General features: G+C 33.1%; 1 protein-coding gene across 11 annotated transcripts; it reads left to right on the top strand.

Annotated features, from left to right (window-relative positions):
- The first annotated feature begins 3,991 nt into the window (after window positions 1-3,991).
- On the top strand, window positions 3,992-9,666 carry LOC18442443 (NAD(P)-linked oxidoreductase superfamily protein). Of its 11 annotated transcripts, none has more exons than XR_016046965.1 (8): window positions 3,992-4,473; window positions 5,221-5,449; window positions 6,160-6,205; window positions 6,416-6,459; window positions 8,160-8,220; window positions 8,551-8,582; window positions 8,667-8,795; window positions 9,384-9,666. XR_016046965.1 is itself a non-coding variant. In XM_088855017.1 (6 exons), the coding sequence occupies exons 1-6, from the start codon at window positions 4,304-4,306 to the stop codon at window positions 9,516-9,518; spliced, it is 753 nt and encodes a 250-aa protein (XP_088711143.1). In that variant the 5' UTR covers window positions 3,992-4,303; the 3' UTR covers window positions 9,519-9,666. The 11 variants fall into 11 exon arrangements, 3 of the variants coding, with proteins under 3 accessions (XP_088711143.1, XP_088711142.1, XP_006852721.1); XR_016046963.1 differs by having other exon boundaries at window positions 6,341-6,459; XR_016046967.1 differs by lacking the exon at window positions 8,160-8,220.
- Window positions 9,667-21,436: the final 11,770 nt, after the last annotated feature.

Raw genomic sequence — 21,436 nt, 5'->3', positions numbered from 1 at the left:
TATCTTTATTTTTCGTTTAATACATCTAAATCCGTTTCTAACTGTCTTTTTTTTTTGTAAAATACATTTTTACCCCGTAATATCTCTATTAAAACTGGCGGTTGCAGTTAGGAGTAATTATAATTTTTTTAAAAAAATTATGCACTACATATATCTAGAAAAAACATCTTAGTATTGAAAGATGCATTCCAATGTTATGATAGTCTAAATATCGATAATATAGAAAGAGATATAGCTATCGTTATTATTTCAACTTAAATTTGGTTACCCTAATCCCGCGTCTTCATTTAGTAGATCTCACAATTGAATGTGACATATCCCACCATTCACTGTGTTTTAATACATGTATACTATAATAAATAAATAAATATCAAAACCTTTTATTAAAAAAGTTAAATAAAAAAGTTAGAAAAGTTGTTTCTTATAAGTAATGCTTTTATAACGTTATTTTTCAAAAAGACTGTTTATCTGAAAAACTAATTTTAAAATGTATAATTTTAATCTATAGCTTAACTAAATTTATTAATTTGATAATTAGTATTTACGAAATGTTCTATCTTTTTCATATCTATACAACTTGAGGCTGAGCTGATTAATTGGAGGATTTTCAAGGTCAAAACAACCTTTTCACGTGGGTCCTTCAAGTGCGGCTTCTATGTTGATGCTTTGTATAAATTTTTTCCAAGATGTATATTTTCATAATTACAGATGTTTGCATAAGATTGCAACTTAAAACGATCAAAGTAAGGTGCACCTCCAAAGTTTGTCATAAGATGCAATTTTAGTGTTGAAAAGTTTTTAGGATGTCATGAGAATTTATTTTTACCTTTAATTATAACAATTTACGCTCAAAAAATGGTTTAAATCAAGCATATATATAAATGCATGAAAATTTTGAAAATGGACTGTCCAAATAATGCATTTCAAGATGTATTAATTTTTTTTAGACTCGAAATCTCAAAATTTTTTTTATACCCATATATCTCGATATTTAGATGATCAATTAGATGCTTTTCCAATAACAAGACAAATTTGCAAGGAGTTTTAAGGTGCCCCTCAATTTTATGGTGTCAACCTTCTATAACCTTTTGGACATGGTTTCTATGCGGCCAGGCCACATATTGTAGAAATGTTGGGTTGGCAATATATATATTTTACATATAATTTGATCTTAATTTTTTGAGAATATATAATATTTAACAGGGAGATCATAAATACGAAAAAAAAATAAAATTTGAAAACTAAAAATAATAATTATATAAAAAAACATTTGGACCATGTTTTTAGATGGATCTCCTATTTGCATCAATCTTTAACATGGATGATTTATAAATCTGGACCACATATTGTAGAAATGTGGTCCACCCCGCATGAAACAATTTTCATGAACTTTTTCCTTACGAGTTGCTATTTGTGTGCTTTTTTTTTAGTGCCAAACCATACACCACACAGATGCAGAGTCTTTATTGGGAACCATGTTAAACTAATCGTCAATGTCCATCACATAAACAAATGGTGATGCTCCAATGACCAATGGGGCAAGACATGGCAGATACACCACTGGTGTTTAGTTTGCCGTCCAATATTTGGCATTTAGACATTTTGGATAAAGAAAAGGTTTCTATACCTTCTCTATGGCATGGAAGATATATAATGTGGCACTTAGATATTTTTGATAAGAGAAAGGGTTCCCCTATTTATTGTATAGAAGATATATATTAAGCTATTGACCATTTGATATAGATCCGACGTCTCATAATATTTTATTTTTATTATTTTCTACAAATTATATAAATATGAAATTTATTATGTATTATTATCTCAATAGGGGTATATAAAAAAAATATTACATTTTTTTGGATAAAATATAATGACCAAAATACCTTTTAAACTTTCAAAAGTATTTTGGTTGTTTTATTTTATTAAAGTAATGATACTATGAGACTCTTCCACACCCATGTGAGTAGGACCCCAAAGGATCATCATTAAATTTTGACAAATATTTTTAGAAAAGTTATTAATAAACTCATTCATCCAAATACTACATTCATGTGATAAATTTTCTAAAGATATATATCAAAATTTAATGGTGATCCTTTGGGGTCCTGCTCACATGGGTGTGAGAAGGTCTCATAGTGTCATTGTTCATTCTAAACATTATATATGAACAGGACCTCAAAGAATCACCATTATATTGTAACACGGATCACTAGAAAAATTATCACATGGGTGTGGGACTTGAGTGAATGGATTCATTGATAACCTTTTTAAAACTCAGAATCAAAATTTAATTGTGATCCATCGAGGTTTTGCTTGAGCAATGGTTTAAAAAGAGGATCGGTGACCTAGATTGGGCACCTCAAAAATTGATCCGGATCGAGAATCGGTTGGATTAATGCTTCAAAAAAAATCTGAAAAAATTACTAAAATTCATTATAAATGTTGTTTTTTAGGAAGCCAATAAGAAATGAGGGTACTACATTATTAACTTTCATTTTTTTCATCAATTTGTGAATATTGAGATGCTCTTTCATTGTATAAACTTAAGTATTAAATTTGCATCACATAAAAGAAAAATTATAGAAATATCATGGATAAAATATATAATTATACATGAACTATAATAAAGAGTAGACTAAATAAATGAAAAAATGGCCATTAAAATCTCATTTTGGCGAAAAACCCTAATCCGCTAAAAAAACCCAAATTATTACAGCCAAACTAACTATAATTCAAAATTATTACAACTTAACTAATTATAATATTATATATTGAAATTATAATTATTACTTTACATTTTATAATTATTTTATTAGACAAATAATAACAAATTAAAAATATTTTATAATATTATCTAATTTAAAATATATTATTGACAATTATAAAAAAAATAGTACATTATATGATTTATAATGTAAAAATTAATAAATAAAATAAAAGATTTAGTTATCAATGTAAAAATTAATAAAATGCATACAGATTTTGGAAATAACACTTCAATTTTTAAAAAGTTTAATTTTTTAGGTTTCTATAATAAATTTAGTGAAAAAGATTGTTAGTAGAAAGATGGAGATTTCAAATAGAATAAATTTTTTATTTTTTTATGCCTTTCATATTATTTATAAAAATAATTATACCACTACATACAACAAAAATTAACTACTATATAAAAAATTAACTTTTTTTTTCATTTTTTTATGCCTTTTATATTATTTACAAAAATGTTTATACCACTATATACAACAAAAACTACTATACAACAAAAACTACTATACAACATATATACAACGTTCAAGGGGATTCGACTTTGGGACATCAAAGCCAAAATCAAAAGCCATAACCATCACACCTTCTCGCCGAATATGATTATTAATTGTTGATTAATAGAATATATTTACATTCTTTTTTTATTTTATGATGTTTGAGAATTATCCCACATCGAATGATGGGTGTTCAACTTTGCTATATAAATACCTATGTAATGTAAAATAATATATATGCACGGTAACATTGGGGCAACTTCACACGTGGTGGCGAGTCCAACCTGACTCGGCCTATCCGATTCTCTCTAAACATGGGCGGTTCCCATTTTATCAATGAACAGGCTTGTTTTGTGGCGATTCTGAATCCGGCTCAACTCGGCATTTTTTTAAACACTGTGCTCGAGTGTGGGACGCTGTGCTCGAGTGTGGGAGGGGGTCTTATAATATCATTGTTCAGTTTTTATATATTGTTTTGTTCAGTTTTTAGATATTGTTTTTTAATTGTGAGTTTAAGAGAGAAGTGAAGGACCAAAAATTGGCGTAAAAATTATTTTATTAAATTGTTTTTTTTAAAAGTAGCGTATAGACGTGGCATTGTAATTGAGCCATCTCAACCGTCCATTCTGAATGGACGGATGGATAGGGAGAAGTACAGTTGGATAATCCAGCACCCTCTCTCTGTTGCCCCAATCTCTCTCCACTATCTCCTAAACAGTTTGTGGCTTCTCTCTCTGACAATCCAGCGCCAGTCTCTCTCTCTATTTTTTTTTTTTTTTGTCTTCTTGGCGGTTACCATGGCTGCTGAATTGTTTGAGTTCCTGAGCTTCTTCTGAAATTAGGGTTTTCTGAAACTAGGGTTTTCTGAAACTAGGGTTTTCTGGCTCCGGAGGAAGAGAACACGAGCACTTGCAGAATACAGCTCTTCCTCACCAGTCTCTCTCTAGATGTACGCGTCCGTGGAGATACTCAAGTGGGAGCGCTGAAAGTCCAGAGAGAGAGGGGGGCGACTGCTTCAAAGTTCAAATCCTTCTTGAGTATCAATGGCGGTTCTTGAGTTGAGAGAGCTAGGCCACACAGGGCTCAAGGTCAGCTGCGTGGGCTTCGGTGCTTCTCCTCTTGGCAACGTCTTTGGCCATGTCGCAGAATCAGACGCTATTGCTTCCGTTTACGAAGCTTTTCATCTCGGCATCAACTTCTTTGACACCTCCCCGTAACATCTCTCTCTGCGTGTTTCTTTCCCTCATTCATTCAAAACCCAATTGTGATTTTTAATAAGTCCATAACCAGGGTCTAGTTTTACTTTTTCTCTCTCTGCACCGAAATTCAACTGATTTCACGTCTCTCTGCGTGTCTCTTTGCCTCTTTCATTCAAAACCCAATTGTGATTTTTAATTAAGCTCATATGTTTAGTTTTACTTTTTCTCTCTCTGCACCGAAATTCAACTGATTTTGTTTTATCAATTATTTCTGATGTCCCTCTTCAAATGCCATGTACAGACCCTGATTCTTCTTTTTCTCTCTCTAACACCAAAACCCGACTGAAAGTTTTGATTAATTTTCTCAAATATCTAACTCTAATTCCATATCCAATCTCTTCTTCTTCTCCTTCTTCTTTATCTCTCTACGCCAAAACACATCTGACATTTTTTTTTGTTTATATCGTTTCTATTAATATCTTCCCTCTCCATAACTCATGAGCAGTCCCTGCTTCTTTTTTCACTCCGTACACCAAAATTCAGCTATAATACGTGATCAGTTCTCTCTGTCATCCCTCTCCAAATCCCCCTATCTGATCTCTGCTACTTCGTGTCCTCTCTCTATTCCAAACCCAACTGAGATTTTCTTTATTAATTCACGATAACACCCTTCTCCCAATCCCATACCCAATCTTGATTGTTAACTCTATGAGAAAACCTAATTAATATTTTTTGTTTTTCAATTCATTGTTTGTTCATAGGTTTTATGGTGCTACCCTATCAGAGAGTGTTCTTGGTAAGGCATTGCAGTCTCTGAATGTGCCAAGGGATCAATTCATAGTCTCCACTAAATGTGGACGTTATCTGGAAGGTTTTGATTTCAGTGCAGAGAGAGTGACAAGAAGTATCGATGAGAGTCTTGCCCGGCTAAAGCTTGACTATGTAGATATTCTTCATTGCCATGATATTGAATTTGGATCACTTGACCAGGTAACTAACTTCGTCCTCCTTCGTACATCTTTGTGTTCTTCAATGCATTCTACTTTTGCGATAGGTAGTCTATGAGTTGTGAGAACTTTTCTTTTCATGTTCCTTCTTCTTTCTTATGAATATATTGCTTCCACTGTTCAAGTGAACTGCTTTTTGGTATTGTTTAGATTTTGAGCCCAATTCCTTTGAATTATTTACTTTTCCTCTTCCTTCTTTCTTTATTTCTTTTTGTTTTGATGAAATTATCTTTACCCTGATCAAGTGCGCTTCCTTTTTCTCTTGGTTTCTTCTTAAAATTTTGAACCCACTTCATTTCCACTTTCCATAATCAGGTTAACTCATGCATGAGAAATGTTTAAAAAGTTTTTTTTAATCAATTTTTAAATGTTTAAAAAGTTTTGCCCTTTTCAGCAAATAGCAACAATCATAAATGATCGTTTAAATGTTTACTTTTTCAAATTGTTTGGAGCAATATGTGGTATAAAATTTCATTCGTTTTGTTGTTTCTGGTTAGCCAAATCAATGCTTTCTGACTTTTGTGAAATTATAGAATTGCGAGTTGCTTCTTTTAATAGTTTAGTTTTGCTTGTTGAATGCAATAGCTTTGCTTTCTTCACCACACTATAGTTGGCTGTTTATGTTGAACTGATTATTGTCATTATTAAGGATACACTCGTGATTAAGAAATGGGGGTTGGGGGGTCCCTGCAGGTAGTCAATGAGACAATTCCCGCACTTCAAAAGCTTAAAGAAGCTGGTAAGGTCCGATTCATTGGTATCACTGGCCTCCCTTTGTCGATATTTACTTATGTGCTCGATCGAGTAGCTCCTGGTTCAGTAGATGTGATACTATCATATTGTCATTATTGCATTAATGACTCGTCCCTAGAAGACCTCATTCCTTACTTGAAGAGTAAAGGTGTTGGTATAATTAATGCTTCTCCATTTGCGATGGGGCTTCTTACAGAGGGGGGACCACCTGAATGGCATCCTGCATCTCTCGAACTTAAGGTAGCATGCGCCTCATAACCATGGTGTTTTAATTTCTACATGTCTCTTATTTTCCTTAACCAAACATGTGGCTATAGTACTTTGAGTGCTTCGTTAGTGCTTAAAATTTTAGTTAGTCATTCTTTTCATTCATTCCTCACATCGATAAATGTCTTTGTTCTTACAAGTGTCCAAACTCATGGAACTTTAGTCGATTGTTCTCATGGACTATATATACAGGCTATTGTGTAGAACATATCCCCATGAAATTGCATGTCTTCATTGGTAATGGTTCAATCAGATTTAAGTGCGTATCTGAATTTGATAGTGCTCAAAAGCCTTGAAAGAGTCTAATTTACCAATAGTTTTTAAAGTCTTAAAGGAGAAGTCATGGCTGTATGTGATGATCCCTTATGTGGCTGCTGCATTCTCACGCAGATGGCTTGTCATTTAAGTCCCCTCTAACACAGATGGCTCATACTTTTTCTTGGATGTTTGTGTAAGATGCTTTTTGTTGATGAGTTTTATTTTCAAATTGTAAGTCGTAGCTGGATACGTGCCTACTACTTAAGGTGTTAAATTCAGATTGAGGATCAGTAGGTATGGAAGACGGTATTCCGGGAATTCCTAAGACTGTGTTCTAATTTAAAGCTTATATCAAATTCATGAATGAACGAAAGCATATGGCATTGCCAAGTGCCAGCTATGTGGTGCTTAGTTAGTGGAAAATCAGCATTTTTTTCTCTAAAAATCAATTGATGATCATGGAGATTGACATGACTGGTAACTAAACAGAAGAGATTGACTTCAGTGAAAAGACTCAAAACTTTCTATTTCTACCAATAAAATTGGAAACTAATTTGTATGGATGTTTAAGACATACATATTTTTTCTAAATTATATATATAGATGTTTTAGCTCAAAGGAAATTAACATGGAAAACAATGAACAATTGAAGTGAATAAATAAGACCATGCCTAAGCAAGCAAGTGGGTGACTACAGTGTTGAAATTGAATCTGCTAATGGTGGAGCACATGCCATTGATCTATCTGGTTCTTTCATTGTACTGAAGTGATGTGATGTGATTCTTGTTCAATTAGAAAGCACAAGCACGAGTTGTTTTTTCATAATTTCGATGAGATTCTTGTTCAACTGGAAGGCATGAGTACGAGTTGTTTTCATAATTTTGATGATAAAAATATATATATCATGAGATCATTTCTAGATATACCATTAGGGTAAATGCCCGCCATTGTGAATTACATGATTACATAGATAGAAGAGAAAGGATGATGTCACACAAATTGATACTTTGAATTCTTGGCATAGTGAACTAGTTTTAAACTGTAGAATAAGCCATCATTTCTCTGACCCTGTAATATTGATTGATTTTCTTAACCTTACGCTGCAACTATTAGAAGTGGAAGGTGCAAAGCTGTTTTCCATGTGGAGCAAGTTCTTCTCATGTCAAGTTCATGTCGAACTGTATTGAAGTTGCCCATACAAGACGCGCTTAGTTAATAAATGCAAACTTAAAAGACATATTTGGTCTATGAATCATGCACTTGAGCTCTATTTATTGAGGAGCTGGGAAAGAAGCTCTAAAATGATGCAATATGGCTATACTTAACCACTGTGTATCAAAGTAGTAGGCAGCGTATCTATACGATTTACATCTTTCTTCAATCGCAAAATGTACTAACCCATAATTATATATCAGGAAAAGCATTGGTTGACTCTTGCTACATAGTGAGCTGGCTTAATATAAGATACATTACGGGGTATGATTTCGATTTCAAGATTTTTTTTTTCTCAGTGATATTTATGATATCTAAATGAAAATGCAAGAAAAGGTTTCTTGAAGTTCACTTCTCAAGAAAACAAAAAGGTTGCTTTACGTTCATTTCGATAAGTTCATGGGTTTCATCTTTCATATGTGTGTGTGTGGGCGTGCGTGTGCGTGTGTGTGTGGATAGGCATGGAGCATTGGTTACTCATCCTTGAAAACATTATATGAGTTTCACAATATAAATTTTTAAATGAGGATAGTTATCAAATTTTTTTTTTTTTAAATGAGGATTATCAATGACCAACTTCACTCAACTGTGCAGTTTTAGAGCTTATATCATCTGAGGGCTACAACGTAATTGCCTCTTTCCTTAATTTCCAGTTTCTTTATTCTTCACTATTCTTTTCCTTATCAGTTTATTTCTTCTTTCTTTTACAGTCTGTATGCAAGGCTGCAGCGGTTCATTGCAAAGAGAAAGGAAAGAACATTTCAAAGTTAGCCCTGCAGTACAGCTTGAGGAACAAAGAAATATCATGTGTGCTTGTTGGCATGAACTCTGTAGGACAGGTTGCTACTCTCTCCACTAAGTAATAATTGAAAATGCATGGGAATCTAGCTTTTTGTTCTATTAGAAGATGAAAAAAGAAAATCCGTTTTATTTTCTGATTCAGCATGTTTTCTGTCTAAATATTTAGATAAGTACAATGTCTTTGATACAAACACTAGCATGTTTTCTGCAACATAAGGTTTCTAAGGTCATCCTTATCCGGTGAGGTTTCGATATTTCTATGTTTTGTTTCTTACCGTGCTGCGAGTGACATCTTGTATTTTCTAATATGGAAAGGAATTGTTCTTTTCTTGGAAAGCTTGACGATTAAGGCCTTTTATCAGAGTTTCTTGTGCACTTTTGGGGTGTATGGGAATGTTCTTTGATGAAAGAAGCTCAAATCATTTTTTTAGCCATTGAGCCCAACATTGGGCCTTTCTAAATTAGCAAGTCTGCATGCATGCAAAATCACATTGGTTCCTTTATCAGTGTCAATCTACATTTTAATCTCTGAGTTTGCTTTGGTGTAGAAATATCTCATCAGTAATTATTTCCTTGTCTCTAACTCAGCTTATCAAGTACATATTGAAGTCTTGGCAATTTTGTAGGTTAAAGAGAATGTGTCTTCTGCCTTGGAAATTTCAAGTGCGGAGAAATCGGTGGATGACCTGTTGCAGGAGGTGGATGCCATATTGGGTCCAGTGAAGAACCGGTCCTGGCCTAGTGGCATTCCACAAAATTAGCAGCCTCACTGTATGAACACACATATCCCTTTTAGGGCATAAGGGATCTTAAGATGCTCATATTTCAAAAAGTTCATGTTTTGAAATGTTTTCGTTTCATGCCTCCATTTTTTCATTACTGGTTCAATTTATGCATCTATTTTTAGTCCTTGGTACTTTATTTCCCCAGTGCTAATTTATTCCACACATACACACACATCAACCTAATTGCAATAATTGGAGATTGTCCCTATTGTACATCACATATTGCATTGGATATGGGGTTTGAACCTATGCATCTCAGGTGAGCCCCTCCACAACTGGATTTCACCTTGCGTTGGATTTTTTTTTTGTATTGCATGCATATATTGTTTGGGGCCATGAATTTTTATTTGATAATTGCAGTATTTCTCTGCCAAAGGTATTTTGTCATTATAATTAACTTTTAGGATCTTAGTTTTGGGAAAAGTTATATTGTGGTTTCTGCAATTAGGTAGGCAATTCATGCTTCATAGCCCACAATGATTCCAGCAGCGATTGTTCAAGAAAAGCTCACCTGCTATAGAAAAATGTATGTACACACACACACACACACACACATATATATATATATATATATATATATATATATATATATATATATATATATATATATATATATATATATGGAAAATGATCCTATGAGCCAGTGTGCTCACAAGAAAAATGTGCCCAACGGCTTAGATTGAATCTGGGCTGATCTGACGATCACGGATGTCCAGTAATGTTTGAATTTTAAGTTTTTTTCTACAAATCCAAATCACTTGAAATTTTAGATGTGTGTTCTTCTCATCAAGTCGTACCTAATAAACATAGAAAAAAATATTCCGCAAAACCGAATTGACCAAAATACCTACAAAACTTTATGGGGGCATTTTGGTTAATTTTTTCATATAAAATAGTTTTTTTATATTTTTCGAAGATTTACTTATTTTTGAAGAACACAGTTAAAATTTCAAGTGATTTGGATTTGTAGAAAAAAAAATAAAATTCAATCACTATCGAGTATACGTGATCGTCAGATCGGTCCAGATTCAATTTGGGCCGTTGGAGTCATTTTTACTTGTGAGCCCACTGGCTCACAGGATCATTTCTCTCTCTCTCTCTCTCTCTATATATATATAAATTCAACCTCGGCATCTACTAATCACTGTGATAGTAGACCCTCAAAGAAGATTTCTTCTCTTGTAAATCGTGTATTACTATATTGTTCACCGAAGCACATGGAGCATTAATCTTAAGCTCAGGTATTTGGAATTGGTTTAAGTATATTTCTAAGCAGATACATAGTGCATCAATATTTGATCTATGTAGTCCTTATTGTGGTCCAAGAAACATTGATCATTTGATGCCAATTGGACCTTGGGGTTGGAGACAAGTATTCGAGGATTTGCCACAATATACTTCACTACATTGCTATATAGTTGTGATTCTTATGAGCTGTTTTTCGTAGCTTCACCAAACCGATATAGGCTTCAAAAATTCATCTCTCTTTGATTTGAGTAAAATTAAGTGGTGTATTAATGGCCTTGAGCTTCCCTTTAGTGTGAGTAAGCCCTTGAGTTTAGAGCCATCCCTTGCATGATATGAGTATGCTTGTGTGATATTGATTATAAGTATGCTTTAGCATGTATTAGTATGCATGAGAATGAGAGAGAGAATCACTTATAAGGCCTCAAAATGCCAAGTGGGCGAATGTTGGATTTATGGCTTTTCAAGGCCTTAAAGTTAAGATTCTCTCGCTCTGTGGGAGTGAGAGAGGATGATTTTGGATGCTTTGTGCATTGGGGCCCAGAATCATATATCTCGAGTACAAGAGGCAACGAGTGATTTCGATGAGAGAGAGATCTCTTGCAGAGCTGTGGGGGTCACCTTCGAGTCATAGCTATGGTTATGAGTGTGCCTCATGGCTGGTGTGTTTGGCTAGGGCTAGAAAAACCAAAAAGAGGGAATAGAACCCGAGTACCCTTTGAGTAACAACTATGTATAGGATAGTCATGATTCACGGGAGATGAGTCCATACCTTTACATGAGACTATATTGTAGAATGTGTCGTCAAAGTTGCACGAGAAGCCATTCTTTTAATGTATGAGTTTACTAAGAAGAGCTAGTGCACATGTGTTTTGAGAAGATTTTTGTATGTGAGCACTTTTATATCCCACAAAGGTGTACATGTAATCCACTGAGAACCGGGTGACGAAAGCTTGATTGGAATTACTTTGACGAGGTTGAATTATGCCCTCTTGTGGAGCATAGGTTTATTAGGTCATTCCGAGATAAGTGGACTGTTGTTTCAAACTAACGCAGTAGAGTACTCCGATACTTAGATTTAAGCCTAAAGATCTCATTTACTATTTGTCTCATTTTGTTTTGATGAGAAAATGTGTATTTATGGTGGATAATCATTTGGAAAGTTTTTGAGAATTTTTTAGAATTTTTCAAAAATTGTTTTGGAGCAAAAAAAAATGTTATTTTCAAAATTGCTTGGGGTTAATTCTACCACGGGGCAGTTAGTGGGGGTGTCCACGTGGCACCCAAGTAGTGGCTGTGGCATCCTAGGGGGCCACCTTGTTGCTGGCGTCATCATCACGTCAAATACAAGGGGCCATGTCTTCTTGTGGAATTATGTGTTTTGTTCAGTTTTTAATAAAAGTTTATTTTATGGCCTAAGTCATATTATTTTGTCATGTGGAAATTTGGCACACATTAGTATTGGATAACATGTACCTAGGGTTGAGGCTAAGTATAATATTTTGGATGAAAACCTAATCCATGAGAGAAAATGAAAAATGTGGCTTTTTGTAAGACATTGTCCCATTGGCTAAACTCATATGAAGTTATGGAATGACACATTATGATTGATCAATATATGGGATATTATCTTAGTTGCATGCCCTTACCTTTATGATGTTTTATTATTTTCATCAAGTTTTATGGTCAATTATAGAATGCTTAAAGGGCATATGTGGAAACTTTATATGGGACGAGGACAATTTGGGAAAATAGTTTAATCTAGGTTTTAATGGAGTGATAATGATGTACAAATCACATCCATTGATCGTGATGGCTAAACATGGATATGTGGCGAGGATCAAGCCTTCTCATGTGGCATAGATGAAAAGTATCTAGGGCTAGGATTGACTTACTCATGATGTCATACCACTTCAAATCTATAAATATCCATGCTCACCTTCCATTCAAAACACACGAGCATTATGAGAAAGAGAGAGAGAAGAGGCAGAGACATTGCCATGCCCCTTGAGTGCTTATTTTGGTTCTTAAGCCCTCTTGCTCCTTGTGTTGGTGAAGCTCCCTTGATCATGATGATCATTTACACATAGCTCCAAGGTGTCTAGCTCTTGTCTTCTAAGGTAATCACCTCATCCATTCCTTGTGTTGGTGAAGCTCCCTTGATCATGATGATCATTTACACATAGCTCCCAGGTGTCTAACTCTTGTCTTCTAAGGTAATCACCTCATCCATTTCCTTTCTTTTCTAAGCTTTATCCTTCTTATTCCGCTGCTGTAATTCATCATTTGCAACAACATTTTGATTCTTTGCTCTTGAGCTTAGGTGATCCCTCATAGTCCTTTTATGCTATGCAGATATACTTTTGAAGTGATATAGACGGTAGGATGCTATTGTATACAATACTTGACTTGTGAATTGTGAATGTAGTTTAAAAGTTTATAACCAATACATGCACATGCAAGTGCAAATACACTTTCACAACTGTTAGACACAAAATCCAACTAACTTTTGAATCTAATATAACTTGAAAAACTCAAATTACAACTCAATAGAGTCCTCAGCACAATATCTAATAGTTGGAACATAAAGCTCAAACAATGTCACTTTATGCAAGCATACTTACATAGACTGCACATGTAACTTTGCTATCATCAAATACACATTATTGACAACACAAATTCAAAGCTCAATGACTCACAACTGTTATGAACTCAAAACCGTAGTAAATAGGGTTTCAAAAGGAAAAAAAGAAGTTAACAATTGAACCCTTAATGCTTGGATCACAAATCAGATCTTTTAAAGACTTATTGTTGTCTTGTAGATGAAAGCACAAATGACATAAACTCAAGGGCACACTCACTCACACCAATAGAAAACTTGAAATCATTAATTCTCAACTTTGTATTGTTCAAAATGAGAGAGAGAGAGATGTAATTTTGAAGCCCAAAACGGTTTGATGAAGCCTAGAAAATCATCTCATAAGAAACAAAAAGGTAGATATTGTCTAGTGATAGAAGGTGCTGATTACACAATATATACTACAAAGTATACATGCATGGTATGAGGAGTATAATGGGTCACGAGAGCTTAATGAAATAGGATTAGAATGTTGCGGTAAATGATGAATTACAACAAGAAAATAAAAAGGATAAAGCTTGGAAAATGAAAGAGAGTTGATGGGGTGATTACCTTGAAGGGGTAGAACTAGACACCATAAGATTTGACATGTACCATCATCATTACAAGGAGCTTCACTAGAAAAAGGGAAAGAGGCTCAAGGACGACAATTCTCTCTTTACAATAGCTTATAAATGTGTAGAGAATGGGGTGAGCGAGGCTATTTATAGCCTTGAGGTGGTGAGACATTTTTAAGTGAGCCAATACTAGCCCTTGATACTTTTCATCTATCGCGCATTAAAGCCACACCTAAATTCCCTCGTATATATTCATTTTGAATTCTATCTTGTTTTGCCACTTGTCTTTCTCAACATCCTCATCTTAGCTACGCGCAACATATGAATATGTTGTTTCTTAATCGCTCAACATTCTGTCCCATAAAGCATGATTGACTTTACAATCATCCTATAGAGCTCTTTCAATCTCAATGGTATGCGGTGATTACCATAAACCATAGAGACTGAATGGAAAGTTCTATAGGACAACTGTAAGATCAATCATGCTTTATGAGACAAAATGTTTGAGTGGTTAAGAAACAACATATTCATGGGATGAGCGTAGCTGAGATGAAGATGTTGAGATAAATAAGTGGCAAGACAAGATAAAATTTGAAATGAATATATACGAGTGAATTTAGGTGTGACTTAAATAAGCAACAAGATAAGGGAAAGTAGAGCTAGGTGGGTTGGCCATGTACAACGTATACCTAATACAATACTGGTTAGGAGGTGCGAATTTGTTCAAGTGGAAGGCTCTAAAAGAGCAAGGGGAAGGCTTAAAAGAATATGGAAAGAAATAGTGAGAAAATATATGGTGACTTTTGGTCTTACTGAACGTATGACCTTTGACAGAGAAGAATGGAAGAATATGATCCATTCTTCTCTATCAAGAGTCATACCTTCAGTAAGAGCAAAAGTCACCATATATTTTCTCACTACTTTCTGAACTCAAATCATTGGGATAAAGTTTGGATGATGACAATGATGTTTTTCCTTAATCTACCAAGATAGAGACCGGTTATTCATGTTTTATGGAAAAACTAATCAACACAGATTTGATAACTTTGTGTATGGAAAAGTGAATGGCAACACCATTTTCTTAATCTCATGTGGAGACTTGTTAGGCATGGGCTCTAGAGACCGGTTATTCATGTTTTATGGAAAAACTAATCAACACAGATTTGATAACTTCGTGTATGGAAAAGTGAATGGCAACACCATTTTCTTAATCTCATGTGGAGACTTGTTAGGCATGGGCTCTGGATCATTCAACGACGATGATGCATTTTCCTCGAAATTATCACTACATGAGCAATAAGCATAATATCTTTAGATTTAGGGTTTGGAGCTAGAGAAAGAAGAGAGAGGATGCTATGTGATACACTTTTCAATGTCCTTCAAAATTGCAGTAATAATTTTTTTTTGATAAACCTATTGCATGTAAATAGATACTTGTTGGAAAGAATCAAGGCGCATTAGTACTCGATTGCCATTGATAGTCTAAAAGAAATAAAAAAGTCTCCAAGCACTATCAACCACAAACCAAAAAGAATTACGATATAGGGAAAATTTGGTATAAAATTTTAATTCTTTATATTATTTCATGGTAGACCATCTTTCCTTTTTTCTTTCAAATAGTATAAAGAAATTTCATCTCTTATCTCATATGTTATTGATTTTTGATCATAAAAATTAGCCCTAACAAATCTTTTATATCATTTTATCCCAAAAACGTTTTTAACATTTTTTTTTCTTTTTTACCTATTAAAAAAGTTTTTGGGTTGAAATGGTATAAAAAAATTTATTGGGTTAATTTTTATTATCAAAAGTCAATAAAAGAGGGAGATAAGAGATGAGGGGTATGGTAAAATCTTTAAAAGTTTTCTTATGCCGCTTGAAAAAAAAAACGGAAGGTGGGTCTACTATAAAAAAATATGAGGAATTAGGGTTCTATACAAAATTTTCCCTATAATATAATCATTCGCTTGAAAGCACAATTAATAACCAAAGGTCCTGATCTTTTTAAGTTCGCTAAATATTGTCCAACATTTGCGTTTATACAGAATTATTAGATGTTTTTGAAAAAAATAAGCATGAAAATGAAAAAGACGAGTACAAGGGGACTTGGATTGCTGGATGCGTATAAGGAGAGGTGTCGAGGTCAAGGAGTCGAGGAAAGACAGATTATGCACAGAGGAAAAACAAAATGTCTCAGCTGCCCCAAGTTAACAGGATTGGATTGTTGTAATAGCAGGGTTCTTAATTTATTGGTACACGTTCTTGCGATGCTTGTGAGCAAGTCCCTTGTGGTGCAGGGACGTAGATGTTGCTTAAAGTTTAATACAAGGTTCTTGTCCATGTGCTTCATCAGTATGTTCTCTTCACTGTCATATTCACTTTCATCCTTTAAGCTGCAGCATAGGCTTTCTATCCGGACTTGCATTAGCTTCTCAGCTTTACCTCCATGTCCCATTAATGTTTTGTTGAATAGGCGCTGATGTTATCACAGATTGAGGAGATCTTTTTGGGTTTTGCTCTTATCAGGAAGAAGTGAAATCAGAAGTAAAGAGAACATAGTTGTCTCACAACTATTCAAATCTTATCTGTTCAATGGAACGATCTGCACATTCAACATCATTCAATTGTTGTCGATTTTCAAAATGTGGAGGAATAACATTTTAAGTCCGTAATTAACAAAGGAGAGAGATTAGAAAATTGATTTTTTTTTCTTACATCAACATCCTGTAAGATTTCTGAAGTTCATTTCCAACAAGGAAAGAAACAAAGGTAGAATTTATAAACTTAATAATATAAGAAAAAGTATCCAATGAGACCATTTACCTTTGGTACAAGGTGGTCACAATTAATCGTAACCATTGGATGTGAAATTGGATGGATGTATTTATTCTATTGACCAAGCTCAAGCTCAAACTCTAAATTTTATTTTTCGAATATTTTTTTTTCGAACTTTGTAACATACCTAAGCTATTAGATTTCATATCGGATGGTTATGAGTACTTTTAACCTACTTGTATTAAAGGTAAATGGTCCTATTGTATACAATCCCATAATATAAGCCAATGTCTTTTTTAAGAAAATGTTCAGAAAAAGAACTCGACTCGATCATTCAGCTGGAACACATAATGCCATAAAGCTAGCAAATGGAAAGCCAAGATTAGTGTTGTTGATAATGCTAACAGCTATCGAGGCATATGGTCAAGACCAGTAGTTTAAAAAACGGATCGGTGCCTCGAATCGGGCATTTTAAAAACCCATTTGGATCGGTGAATCGGTGTTTCAGATCGGGAATCAACCGAATCAATCGGATTCAATAATAAAAAAAGTAAAAAATATTAAAAATTATTATAAATGTTGTTTTTTAGGAATCCAATAAAAAATAAGGGCACTACATTTTTAATTTTCATTTTTTTCATCAATATGCGAATATTGAGATATTCTTTTCCTATATGAAGATTTTCATCAACAATTAGGAAAATTAATAAAGAAATTATACGAAGATTGCAATCATATTTTAATAAAATTAAGAAAATAAATAAAGAAATTCATATTTACAATGTGAGATAATTGATAAAGCAACTTGAAATAAATTCTAAAGTAGTATGAGCTATTGTTATTTTTCTCTCTTCAAATATCCCATAAACTAGTAATTTTTTTTAATGTTCAATAAACCAATATTAGTATTATTTTTAGCTTGTTTTTAATATCCTATGAGATAATACAACAATTTCATATAATTAAGTTAAATTTTGTAAATTATTATATGTAATTTTATTTTTGTAATTATATATAATTAAAGATTAATTATATGTACTTTATGTTTATATATTATAAAAATAAATAAATATAATTAATTTTAAAAAGGATTAAATCGTAAAAATAAATAAATAAAATTAATCTTAAAAAGAATTACAGACCATTTCATTTTATAGATGTCATTGTATAAGATCTATTTATAGAGTCCATCCATCCATACTTAATAGTATTCATCAGTGGGAATCGCCCGATTCTAGAGAAGAACCGGCGATTCTTTACAGTCCGGTTGATGCCATTCGTCCGGTTTGACGTCATGACTCGCCCCATTATGTGTACGTGCATAACGTCATGAGTCACAAGGGGCATTTTTGTAAATTTTCGAGTTACAATGGGTATCCATTGTAAAAAATACGTGCTTCATCACAAACCCACACTGCTATGTGCGTTTCGCGCGCGACTAGCTTTGGTAGCAGAAGACTATTTATCCTTATCAAATTTGTTCTGTGGGTTTAATGTGGGACACTTGCGTCAAAATAATAGTTCAGAAAGAAATATGATATAATCATTGAGTGACTTCTTTGTATCACAACTTAACATTTGACGTGGTGGTTAGAGTGTTGTTTTGTGTGCTGGACTTCGCGGGATCAATTTCAATTCTTGCCTAGGTGCCATTATTTGTTCACAAACATTAATTTTTTCCTTTTTATAAAATAATTTTTCTTTACAAAAAAAATAAAAGTTTCTTATAAAAAAATATATTTTTTGTTTAAAAAAACTACAAATTTCTTGTCAAAAAAAAAAAGGTAATACAACAAAAAAAAAAATTCTTGTCAAAACATAAAAGCTTATTGTAAAACAAATATAAGGCTCTTGTAAAAAAAAAAAAGAAGGTAATATAACAAAATTTCCTTTTTTTTGTCAAAAATAAAAGTTAATTGTAAAAAAATATAAGGTTCTTGTAAAAAAAAGAAAAAAAAGGTTCTTGTTAAAAAAAAAAGAAGAAGTAATACGACAAGCATATCTTGTAAAAAAATAAATAAAAAGTTATTGTTATAAGAAATAGAAGGTTTTTGTAAAAAAAAAAAGATCAAAAGTAATGCAACAAGTATTTATTGTAAAAAAATAAGAGGTTGGATTTGTTATTATTTGTATAATAAAATAATTATAAAATGTAAACCAACAAGTTCAATTTCAGTATATAATGTTCTCCACCAATTCGAGATTTTGGTAGCCATTTTTTATCGATTAAAGCCATTCTTTATTATAGTTCATCTATGATTATATGTTTTATCTATGATAATTCTATGATTTTTCTTTTGTGTGATGTAAATTTAATAGTCAAAATAAGTTCATACAGAGAAAAAATATCTCAATATTTACATATTGATGAAAAAATAAAAATTAATAATGTAGTATCTCAATTTCTTATTGGATTCCTAAAAAATAATATTTATAATAAATTTTAATAATTTTTTTAGATTTTTTTAAAGCTTAATCTAACCGATTCGGCTGATTTTCGATCCAAATCGCTGATTCATCGATCCAAATGAGTTTTTTGGATACTCGATCTGAACCACCGATCCATTTTTTAAACCACTGGTATTAATCTATATGCTTATTCAATACCATCCTTTTTTAGGGTGGGCTATGAAAATTATCCCACATGTAAAAGATGTGGGATGAAAAAGGCACATAAAATGTGGTGCAACATCACCATTGCCAATGAGATGTTCGGGGATGAGGCCAACATGTGAGGGCTTCTTCCATGCAAGCAAAAAGTGGTGGGAATATCTGAGGGTTTTTTAATAAAAAATTGGTGGATGCGCCGTGACTTCATTTGATGTCAGATTTGATGTTTGGGAATGAGGCCAACAAGGTCGTGGGAATATCTAAGAGTTTTTTTAATAAAAAATTGGTGGATGTGCCGTAACATCATTTGAGATTTTATTGGATTGCTGATTTTTCATACATTGACCAAGACAAAACATATTTTAGCATGTAACATTTAATCTCCCAAGCAATTGATTATCACAATCCACCAATGATTTTTTATTGGATCGTCGATTTTTCAAACACTGGTCAAGACAAAACACATTTAACATGCAACATTTAATCTCCTAAGCAATTAAGTATCACTATCTATCAATGATTTTTTATTGGCTCGTCGATTTTTCAAACACTGGTCAAAACACATTTAACATGTAACTTTTAACCTCCCAAGCAATTGATTATCACAATCCACCAATTATAATCACCGGTTTTTCAAACACTAGTCAAGATTAAACATATTTAGCATGTAACATTTAATCTCCCAAGCAATTGAGTATCACAATCCACCAATGATAACCTCGAAGGTGGACCATCTAATAACATAAACTTGGCATGAAATTAAATAAAATAAAATATGCTCAATTGAACCTCTGTGACTCGAAGAACCAAGAATCAATTGAACCTCTGTGACTAGAAGAACCAATAATCAATTTAAGTAATTGATTATCACAATCCACCAATGATAACCTCCAAGGTGGACCACCTAATAACATAAAGTTGGCATGAAATTAAATAGAATAAAATATGCTCAATTGAACCTCAGTGACCCGAAGAACCAAGAATCAATTGAACCTGTGACTCGAAGAACGAAGAACCAAGAATCAATTTAAGTAATTGATTATCACAATCCACCAATGATAACTTCGAAGATGGACCATCTAATAACATAAAGTTGGCATGAGATTAAATAAAATAAAGTATGCTCAATTGAACCTCTGTGACTCGTTGAACCACGAATCAATTGAACTTCTGTGACTCGAAGAACCAAGAATCAATTTAAGTAATTCTCCAATTATATATGTACCACAATATCTGAACTAAAATAACATCCAAAAAATTACAAAAACCAAATCAAGAATGAACATAAAAAATATCAGCAGATAATAGAAAAAATATCATCGTATCAACTCTTGCGTTACTTTAGCCTGAAAAATGGAGCTCCAATTTAACAGAACAAAAATAGAACAATGTTACAGATGTTCATCAAAAGAAAAAAGGATATAGATGTCCATTAAAAAGCAATGTTTTTTAAAATGAATCGGTAACTCGAATAGGTCGCATCCATACCCTGTCGGATCGGGGGAATCTGTGGATCAGATCGGAAGAATTGATGGAATCGATAATTTATGTCTCAAATTTTTTAAATAATAATTCAAGAAAAAACTGTTAATCCTTTCTTTTTTTTTTCTCTCTAGACTCGGTGAAGAATTGGCTAAGAATCGTCGGAAACGGTAATTCCGTGAAAAAATTAGCGAGTCTACTGTTATCAATCGATCGAGTCCTGGTTTTTTACCAGATCCAAGACAGTCATGACGATTCCGGATCCGAATCACTCAATTTTGGATCAGGTCACCAATTTTTAAATCACTTATTAAAAGAAAAGAGAGAGAAAACAAGTGCATGCAATGCAATGAAAAATTATTGGTAAAAAATAAGGGAAAATAACTACTTATCCCATGATGTAAAATATAACCAAAATATCCAGAGAGAGAGAAAGAGAGAGAGAGATGGAGAGATGAAGAATCACTTAAACCTTAGTTCAATGACTTAAAGATTAAAATCCCTCCAATCAATATAACAAAATCAATTCAGGCCCTCATCATCATCTATCATCATAGCCTTTCAAAAAAAGAAATACTGTAAGAGCC

The sequence above is a fragment of the Amborella trichopoda genome, chromosome 13, assembly GCF_054954075.1.
Source record: "Amborella trichopoda isolate Santa Cruz 75 chromosome 13, AtrichopodaSantaCruz75HAP2 v2.0, whole genome shotgun sequence".
Classification (NCBI taxonomy): Eukaryota; Viridiplantae; Streptophyta; class Magnoliopsida; order Amborellales; family Amborellaceae; genus Amborella; species Amborella trichopoda.
Note: the sequence above shows the minus strand (reverse complement) of the source record. Positions and strands in the feature narration are given on the sequence as shown.